Source organism: Zootoca vivipara, chromosome 17, assembly GCF_963506605.1.
Source record: "Zootoca vivipara chromosome 17, rZooViv1.1, whole genome shotgun sequence".
NCBI classification, from domain to species: domain Eukaryota; kingdom Metazoa; phylum Chordata; class Lepidosauria; order Squamata; family Lacertidae; genus Zootoca; species Zootoca vivipara.
In genome coordinates, this window is record NC_083292.1 from 40,548,664 (window position 1) to 40,558,904 (window position 10,241).

General features: G+C 43.3%; 1 protein-coding gene across 1 annotated transcript; it reads right to left on the reverse strand.

Moving 5' to 3' along the window:
- Positions 1 to 2,166: 2,166 nt before the first annotated feature.
- Positions 2,167 to 4,839, reverse strand: LOC118078666 (SLAM family member 5-like). The gene is made up of 3 exons (XM_060269646.1): positions 4,275 to 4,839; positions 3,824 to 4,123; positions 2,167 to 2,546 (listed from the first exon to the last, which is right to left on the reverse strand). The coding sequence occupies exons 1-3, from the start codon at positions 4,396 to 4,398 to the stop codon at positions 2,437 to 2,439; spliced, it is 534 nt and encodes a 177-aa protein (XP_060125629.1). The 5' UTR covers positions 4,399 to 4,839; the 3' UTR covers positions 2,167 to 2,436.
- Between the last annotated feature and the right edge of the window lie 5,402 nt (positions 4,840 to 10,241).

The window sequence follows — 10,241 nt, forward strand, 5'->3', positions numbered from 1 at the left end:
CCCTTATGCAATTGTTACATTTGGTGTCTTTGCAATGGAATTGACCCCCTTGTATCCTTATCAGTGTTTGTTCAACTTCTCAATGAATGTATCTACTTACTTTCCTAGGGGGTGGAGGGAGAAGTTCCTATGTAAAAGCTGCAAAAAGTGGCAGAGTGAGTCAGAGACTGAGCTGTCTGTGTGTGTTTTGTGCCCCACTTGGCCCCCTTCTCAGAAACAACAGGGGTCCAAATTATCTTCCTCTGAACATCAAAGAGACAAGGTGTGAAAATGCAGACCAGGAAACACCAAGAAAGTTCATGCTTCATTTTAAATATATCTGATCACATCTTGTCAGCTTCTGCTGGTCTCTTGTGCTGCATGAGGAGGTCCATTTTAGATGTTACTTCTCAAAGCTGAAGAATATTGGCTTGGCTCTCACATAAAGTCTCTCAATTTCAGTTTATATTATGGCTGTGCAATCAGGCCAATTTGAACCAAGTGTGAATTGGGTCTATACAGCTACAAAACGAGTCACAACAATCCACATTGATTAGGAGTGATTTGGACTCTTCTGGAGGTCAAAACTCTCAGAAAGCCAGACAGCCAGTCTCCAAAGAGATTTTCCAAATGGCACCTTATAAAGAGAACACAAGGATGCAGAGAGGGCAACTGCACATGGCTCTTTCTGAATGTCAGGAAGTTTGATGGAGTTTGGTCACATTTGGTCAGCTCATCTTTTCTTTATGCATACCAATAACCAGCCTTTCTTATATGCCTGTTTGCTTCCTAATCCTTTCCCATCATTACCCAATCAAACTCAGTTGCATCTAGCTCTGTAGGTTGTCTCAATTCCCTTCCCTTATACTCCCCCCTACACATTTAATCCCTCTTTCATGTGTTTCATTTACAGCTGTGCCCACATTTCTGAGTATTTTGTCACCTCTGTATGTGGGGTGGGGCTTACCTGCACTGTCTCAAAAATTGGCTTGAAGGTTGCCTGTTTCTTTCTTTTTGTGGTATGGGTTTTTCATGTCCCGATGACATATCAGTTTCCCTAGAGATAAAAACCAAACACTTTTGACCTAACTGATAGTCGTGCAAAAAGGTTTTCTTTTTTAGATTAAGTTTGCATTTTATTTAAAGCTTTGTCCTATGTCTTTACTAATACTTTGTCGTGTGTGGATGTGTGTGCATACAATGTGCAGAGTGTACACAGTCAGAAGCATCGCACAGAGTGTATAAAGTATAAAATTTAGATTAAAAGAGCTTCATGGAACAGGCAAAACAGGAGCATGTGGACTGGCATGAATGAGTACTAAAATCTTCCTTCCTTCCTTCCTTCCTTCCTTCCTTCCTTCCTTCCTTCCTTCCTTCCTTCCTTCCTTCCTTCCTTCCTCTTTCTTTCTTTCTTTCTTTCTTTCTTTCTTTCTTTCTTTCTTTCTTTCTTTCTTTTTGCAAACCTTAAAGGTGGCTTGCACAAACCCTATTTGAAATTTGATGGGGTTAACCACCTCTTGCGGGAATACAATGTCTCCAAATTTCATGCACCTACATTGAGCAGGGCAAGGGGGGTGGCTGTTTTGGTTTCCCAGTGCAAATGAATGCACTGGAATTGAGTTGAATTGGGTCCAAATTGATCCAAACCAAATCAGGGACAGATCCAAGTCAGATTCAGGATCCATACCCCTAAGTTATATCTGTTGCTCAATTGCTTAATACAATTAACCCCATTTCCAAATCAGTTTGTGGATATTTTTAAGGCCTCGTGACAATTCACTTGCATTTTAGAATGCATTTTTCCTAATTTACAATTTTTTGTATGTGATTTGTTCTGAGCTTTTAAATTTTGTAATTGATGTTCTTTGTTTTGCTACTGGTCATTGACTGTATTAAAATGACTTGATATGCAATTTTCTTAAATACTGAACATTTTTGCAAGTAATTTTCTCAAATAAAATACATTGTTAATGATGTCCTCCTGATGTTGTTGTTGGACTACAGTTTCCCAGTTTAGTGAAAGAAGACCAACCCACTCTTTATTTTTATTAATTTGTTTCATTTATGCATCACTTCCCATGAAACATCCAAAACGATTTAACAATAGGAAACATCAACAATGAAAACAGATATAAAAACAATTTCAAATTCAGGTGGGGTTAAAAATCTCCCCACTCCAAAGGCTTGCTAAAAAGATCACCAAAGAGAGGCCCATAGAGACCTCCTGATGGGATGATCTCTCCAGAAGGTAGAAAAACAATCAAAATTTGTTTATTCCACCTACTTCCCAAACAAAATATTCCCAAAATACACCTTTAGAAACAAGAAGAGTTCTCTCATCAGAATTTCGAAGGCTGCAGGTGCAAGTGGAACATGTCAGACAAATGGGTTTTTAAAAGGGAATATTGTGGGGTTCACATGGGTCTCCCTCAAAGGTCTTCAGCAGATTCAGTGCTATTATTTTCTTCCAAATATGTTCACCAAGGTGACAATTGTAATCTGCACCAAGACTCCTAGAAGAATGATGGTAACTCTCAGGCTTACCCAAGACATAAGGATGTTTTCTCCTGCAGGGAAAGAGAAGACATTGAAGGAGGGAGCCATCAGAAAATATCTGGGGATAACCCCCCAAAAGCTATGAACATAAGAACATAAAATAGCCCTGCTGTTGGGTCAGGCTAATATTGTGGGCCTGCCCTGGCTGCACCAGTGGTAAACATTTGGGTCAAGCACCCTTCCTCCAGGGTCCTGAGATGGAGTGTGTGCTCCAGATGGCGTCTGACAGACCCAAATGTGCTCTGACATCTTGCAACCTTTGATAGCAGAATCTGGTTGGTTTGTTCCCAGATATGTGAATGTTCAGGCACTGGGCTGTCATTTCAAAATGCGAGACTCAGCTCACAGAAAAACCAGGGAGGAAGACCTGTGTTTATGCTGGGCACAAAAGAAGATTATGCTATGCCTCCCCACAATTTGCAGGCGGTGAACCCTATGCAATGTTTTACTTCCCTAGCCCAGTTTTTTCTTTTAAAAACATATTTGAGTTAGAGATTTGTTTATTTGTTTGTTTATATACCACCCCTCATCAAGAGATTGCAGGACAGTTCATAGAATAAAACACAAGATGAAACACAAGTAGGGTTGCCACCTTTGTTCTGGCAAAATACAGAATGGGGTGGGGAGGGAGAGTGCAGGGCGGCTGGGGGCGATTTTTCTTTTCATCTGGTGCTGAAATGATTTCAGAGCAATCCATTACAATCTATTACAACCTAACAGGATGGCCCCTCTGGAATTTATCACACATGTACACATGAGTTTGTAAATCTGTCTGTGCTTAGCTACCCAGAGCTTAAATACGTGACCACTTCATGACCTTTCACACATCCTTTCAAACACATGCAATTGGAGAGCATCCCTAACTCGGCAGAGAAAGAGAGAGAGAGGACCTGAAATACAGGATAAAACTGTATCAGTACAGGATGTAGCATTTTATATTGAAATAAGGAAATCCTGTATTATACAGGACAGATGGCAAGCCTAAACACAAGTACAGTGGTACCTCGGTTTAAGAACGATTTGGTTTACAAACTCCGCAAAACCGGAAATTTTGTCTTGGTTTGAGAACTTTACCTCGGTCTAAGAACGGAATCCGAACGGTGGAAGGGCACCAGCGGCAGGAGGCCTCATTAAGGAAAGTGTGCTTTGGTTTAAGAATGATTTTGGTTTAAGAACAGACTTCCAGAACGGATTAAGTTCGTAAACTGAGGTACCACTGTAAATATTGAAACCAAAGCAACAAAACACTAACCCCTCCAGTTCACCCACAGGTTTGCAGCCAACTCACCCCTAGTCTGGCAGATATTGAGCACACTGAAGGAGATGTTCTTCTGATCGGCTGGATTGGTGACCAGGCAGGTGAAGTTGGGCTCTGAGGAGTTGAGCCACCAGGACAAGTGGAGGTCCTTGCCATTGTTAGAGAGCTGGAACCAGTCTGAACCAAATTCTAAGTCCCTGAGGGGGTTCCCTCTTCTCCAGGAGATGTTAAATTCTCCCTTTCCAGACACCTGACATTGCAAGGTCACATTGCAGCCATATGGAGTATTGGACACCTTTCGGGGGAGAATCTTTGGCTCTGGGACTGGCTCTGTGGGAAAATGTAGGAAAGGTTTGTGCCATCAGTGCCACTGACGAGTGTCAGTAACAGCCCAGTAAATAGACAGCAGGGGATGGGAAGGGCTGGATCCTTTCCTATGCTCAGTTAACAAACAGACACAGGTAGGAAAACAATCACTTACCATATACAGTGAGGAGGAATGTTTGATCTTGAAAGTGTTTTGTAACAAAGCTCACACGAGCCCTGTATGCTCCACTGTCCTCCATCTGTAGATCTTTGATCCTCAATGTGGTCTCATTGACCATTTCCAGCCGCTTTCCAAATCTGTCACTTGGATGAGGCCTCTCCAGCTTTCCACTCCTGAATTCAGCAAACCAGAGTTCCAAACCAATTTCAATCTGGAAATCCCATTCAATTCTTTCGACAGTTTCTTCTGATGGAACATTTACATGCAGCAAGACTGATCCTCCTGCGGTCCAGCTTACCTGATACTGGGGAGGAATCTCTGTTGGAATACTTAGAGACCCTATTTATAAAAGAGAAAGGCGAGAGAGAATGTTTATGTCCCAATAAAAATGATATAGGCACACTGTTCACAGTCCTTGAAACTTGTACCTGCATTCAGTCATTACGTTCACCATTCACACAAAAAACCTCCTCACCCAAACAGCCCTTGCTTCTCTTAACCCTTAAAATCTGGCATCGGCATTCTTATTTAAACTGGGAAGGGCCACCCATGTAAGACAAGGAAATCAGCCTCTGGACCCTGAGGCATCCTGGGTCCCATTTGGCTGCAGGTGTCCTGCCTCACCTGCAGATTGGATAGTCCAAAGCAAGAGAATTAGCCAAGTGGTTTTTGACTCCATCTTCTTCGCCACTGTCCCGTTTCAGAGCTGGAATGGGTTCCACTGTGCATGGTTAAGGCCCTCCTGCTTTGCCCACAGCCCCCCCCCAACCACAGCAGTTTCCTCTTTTTCTTTTGGCCCCTTATCATCTCTGCAACATCTCACTTCCTTTTCAGGATAGAGTATCATAGAAACAATTTAGCAACACAATGTCTCCTTTTCTGCACCAGCCTCATGTTATTGATGGAAGATATTTGGCTGACGTCAACAAGGCCTTTGGCTGATTAAGCTATCTGTGGCCTTTTAAATTGTATTATTATTATTATTATTATTATTATTATTATTATTATTATTCCAACCATCTGGCTGGGTTTCCCCAGCTATTCTGGGTGGCTTACAGCATATATCAAATCATACTAAGACATCAAAAATTAAAAATTTCTCAATACAGGGCTGCCTTCAGATATTTTCTAAAATAGTTTTTAATCCCTTTGACATCTTACAGGAGGGTATTCCACAGGGCAGGTGCCACCACCAAGAAGGCCCTCTGCCTGGTTCCCTGTAACCTCACTTCTCGCAGCGAGGGAACCACCAGAAGACCCTCAAAGCTGGACCTCAATGTCTGGGCAGAACGATGGGGGTGGAGACGCTCCTTCAGGTATGCTGGGACAACGCCATTTAGGACTTGAAAGGTTTTGTTTGTTACTATGTGCTTTGTGGAGGTTTTTTTTTTAGATAGATAGATACTTTACTGCCATTGTACATAGTACAACGAAATTGAATGCCATCCCATAAAAACAAAACAAAAACACAATTACAGCTACACACACACACACACACACACACACACACACATCCATCACAACTCCCCAGGATCATATTATTTCGTTACAGCATTTGAGATGGTTATATCTCTTGGACAGAAACTTTTAAAAAAATCTATTCGTTCTTGATTTAATTGTTCTATATCTCTTGCCCGAAGGCAACGGTGCAAAAAGACTATATCCAGGATGAGATGAATCCTGTAAAATATTATTTGCTTTTTCAAGGCAACGGGAATTGTATAGTTCTTCTAGAGATGGGAGGGGATGACTGATAATCTTTCAGGCTGTGGTTATGACCTTCTGGAGCACTTTCCTATCCATGACTGTGGAGCTGGAAAACCAAGCACAGTTACAGTATGTAAGAATGCTCTCTATGGAGCCTCGGTAGAAGGACACAAGGAGTCTCTCACCCTGTGATCCTCAGATCCTTGGATGAAACCAGCCCTTTATTCAGAACCAGGAGGACGGGAATTCTGCCTTTTGCATGATGTGGGCCATCAGTTTCCTCAGGCTGGGCACTTAATTTTATTTATTTAACAAGATTTAAATTCTGCTTAGTACAAAGGCAAACAAGGCCCTAGATCCAGCCTCCTGCATCTCAAGGTAAGAACTGGTAATGACCCTCTGTCTCAAACCCCTGAAGTGGGGTTCTGAAGTGAAATTTATGTGTGGAACAGTCAGGGTTTAATTTATAAAGTGAGAGGTATCTGGGCCTAATATACCTGCACTTCACACTCCCTGTCTTCTGCCTAAGCCAGGGATGGAGGACCTCAAGCTTGGGGGCCAAGTGCCTCTTTGTCTGGCCTTTAATGTCAGGGATGTGGATGAATCGAGTGCTGGTGAAGAGTCAGACTCAGGTGATGAAAGATTGCCAGTACAAAGAGAGACAGAGTCTGACTCTGGAGACAAAAGATCGTAGACAGAGCAGGAGGAAATGGGCTCTACCCCCCTTTTTCAAGAGTTCCCTGACTCAGATAGCGCAGACAAGGGCAGCTTGCAAGAAGGGGGAGAGATAGACGGCAGTGGGAGGGTTGCTAGACAACCAGCAGAGAGACAGCAGACAGGGAGTGATTCTCTTGAAAGTGGGAGGGAATCACTCCCTCCTTCTCCCCAATCTCGGAGAACTGAAAAGGTCAGAATGCAATGGAAGTGCAAAAGGGGAAGGCTGGGCTTTGGTGTCCTTCCTGCTGTGATAAGGGTGGAGACTCAGAGTGACCAACTCATTGCAATGGCAGCAAGCTGGGAGCCGCACTCTGAATGTAATTTATATATATATAAAAGTACCATAAAACTACAAAAAGGGTAATTAATTCTGATCAAGGCTTGCCTACCTCCCTGAGATCATTACAGCTGAAAGACTTCCCAGGCAGTGTTGTGGCAATATGCATGACTATAGGCATATTGCCCCCCCCCCCGCCTCCACCTCATCAACCTGATGCATTGTTCTCTCTCTCCCTCTCCCCTCCCTCTCTCTCTTGCCCAGGACAACAAATAAACAATCAAATGCTTACGAGCACACTTTGCTTTTTTTTAATTTTCCTGGTTGTTGTCTCTTTATTTTTCTACCTTTGACAGAGGGAACCTGGTGGGACCTAGCAGAATCACAAGTCCCTTAGGAAGGGGAATACCGTAGCTGCATTGGCAATTCCCGGGGTGCCAACTTGAATAAAAATATTGGGTGGGGGGTAGGTGAGCCCATCCTATATAATCAATCACATTACATGGCATACACATACTGTTTGAATGGAAATACCCATCAACTTGGGGGGTAGCCCCCTCAAATATTTTATTGGGGAAGGGCAGCAAAGGGACCACAGTCCCTGGGCATTGGCTCCTATGTCTTCAACCTGTCCCCGTGGCACAACATCCACAAAAGAGACTTTCTTTCTGAGACATCTTCTCTCCCTCTCTCCCTCTCTCCCTCTCTCCCTCTCTCTCTCTCCCCCTCTCTCTCATTTGTATTAAATTTTCTGTTTTACAATTTAAAATACTCATTTTAACATCGTTAAAACATCAATGACTTCCCTTCTTCTCTTTCCATGGTTCATTTTACATATCATAAATCCTTGCATATTTTACAACAACTACGGTAAACCATTCAGTATTCCATTATTGCACCCAACAAAACTTATTTACACTGTTGGATTTATTTCAATGCTGCCAGCTTTTTCAGGTGTACACAATTATTTCCCATATATTCAATGTTCTCTAAATGTATGCTTCTTGTTTCCTTATTCTATATGTTAAGTCTGCGAGTCGAGCATATTCTGTCAGCTTAAGTTGCCATTCTTCTTTGGTTGATCTCTCTCGTTTTCCATTTTGGGGCTAACAAAATGAGACATATTTTCCTTACCAGGAAGGCTGCCAGCTGCTGACTAAATAATAGCAATAATAACAACAAATACAGTTGCTTAGTAGGCATCCACAACAGTGCCATGAAGATCCTTGCCACAAGCAGTGACTTCCATAGAGAGGGCGCCCTCTTCTGGACCATCTCTCTCTCTCTCTCTCTCCCTCCCCCCCCCCTCCGCTCCCCACACTGAATGATTCAAGTCTCTGGCGAGCGAGGCACTGTGGAGAGAAGCCGTGGAAACATCCGAAAGCATTTCTGGCATTAATAGGCAAAAATTGATCATATTTTCTTACAAAGGAATGTGGATTCTGGGCCTCTGATAACAAGTAGGCGACTATGGACAGATACTTAAATCTGCAGGATGGATTGTGTTTTGGCTCAGGGCTGGCTCTAGGTAGACCCCCGGTGGCGCGGTGCGCCAGGGTGCCGGGCTGGTATGCAGGGCACCGCGCGGCAAAGCCGTGCGGAAACCATGCTACGCCCTGCGAGGGCGGGGGCACCGGAGCGATCTCCGCCCCTCAGCACCAGGGCACGCGACCTGCTCGAGACTGCCCTGTTTTGGCTTGTGTTTTTTTTATTTATATTTATGGTTTATTTGGCAAGTTCTTAAATAAATGGGAGTGCCTGATCATCTCATCTGTCTCCTGAGAAATCTCTATGTGGGACAAGAAGCTACAATTAGAACTGGATATGGAATAACTGATTGGTTCAAAATTGGAAAAGGAGTACGACAAGGCTGTATATTGTCTCCCTGCTTATTTAACTTATATGCAGAATTCATCATGCGAAAGGCTGGACTAGATGAATCCCAAGCCGGAATTAAATTGCCGGAAGAAATATCAACAACCTCAGATATGCTGATGACACAACCTTGATGGCAGAAAGTGAGGAGGAATTAAAGAACCTTTGAATGAGGGTGAAAGAGGAGAGCGCAAAATATGGTCTGAAGCTCAACATCAAAAAAACCAAGATCATGGCCACTGGTCCCATCACCTCCTGGCAAATAGAAGGGGAAGAAATGGAGGCAGTGAGAGATTTTACTTTCTTGGATTCCCTGATCACTGCAGATGGTGACAGCAGTCACGAAATTAAAAGATGCCTGCTTCTTGTGAGAAAAGCAATGACAAACCTAGACAGCATCTTAAAAGCAGAGACACCACCTTGCCAACAAAAATCCGTATAGTTAAAGCTATGGTTTTCTCAGTACTGTAGTGATGTATGGAAGTGAGAGCTGGACTATAAAGAAGGCTGATCACCGAAGAATTGATGCTTTTGAATTATGGTGCTGGAGGAGACTCTTGAGAGTCCCATGAACTGCAAGAAGATCAAACCGATCCATTCTGAAGGAAATCAGCCCCGAGTGCTTACTGGAAGGACAGATTGTGAAGCTGAGGCTCCAATACTTTGGCCACCTCATGAGAAGAGAAGAATCCTTGGAAAAGACCCTGATGTTGGGAAAGATTGAGGGCACTAGGAGAAGGGGACGGCAGAGGACAAGATGGTTGGACAGTGTTCTCGAAGCTACGAACATGAGTTTGACCAAACTGCGGGAGGCAGTGGAAGACAGGAGTGCCTGGCGTGCTCTGGTCCATGGGGTCACGAAGAGTCTGACACGACTAAACGACAAAACAACAACAATGGTTTATTTATTTAATTTGTTTTTAAAAAACCTGCAAAGTGGTTTACAAAAAAAAAACCACAGCAGTAAAATCAAGAAAAATTAACAATCCTACCTTAAAACATACAAAGCTAAAATATTAAAATTACTTCAACTTCCTAAGCATCTAGGTATGAAGAATGCTTTCAGCAGGTGCCTGAAAAAAGTCTAGCAAAGGCACGTAACAGCCTCTTCAGCCTGCAAAAGCTACCAGCGTTTTTCTTTGCTATGTCTGTTCCCCAGATCTCTCACAAGACTTTTGTTAATATCCCTCCTCTTCAGGGAGGGGGGAATTTGCGGGCGGGACCCGCTTTACGCATCGAGCAGGGCCCCCTGCTCAGCCTATCCCGCTGCCGCTCAGAGCCCTGGCTGGCCAATAGGGCCAGGTTGTGGGAGGGGTTACCTGCTTCAAATTTGCTTTGTCTGTTCCCAGATCTCTCACAAGACTTTTGTTAATAGCCAGTCTTTG

Bases quoted from the DNA above. Each gene is read 5' to 3' on its own strand.
- LOC118078666 (XM_060269646.1), bottom strand. From the start codon at position 4,398: ATGGTCAATGAGACCACATTGAGGATCAAAGATCTACAGATGGAGGAC. The intron at 4,124-4,274 runs GTAAGTGATTGT...ATTTTCCCACAG, and splicing joins ATTCCTCCTCACTGTATATG to AGCCAGTCCCAGAGCCAAAG. The intron at 2,547-3,823 runs GTGAGTTGGCTG...CTTTCCCTGCAG, and splicing joins CAATATCTGCCAGACTAGGG to GAGAAAACATCCTTATGTCT.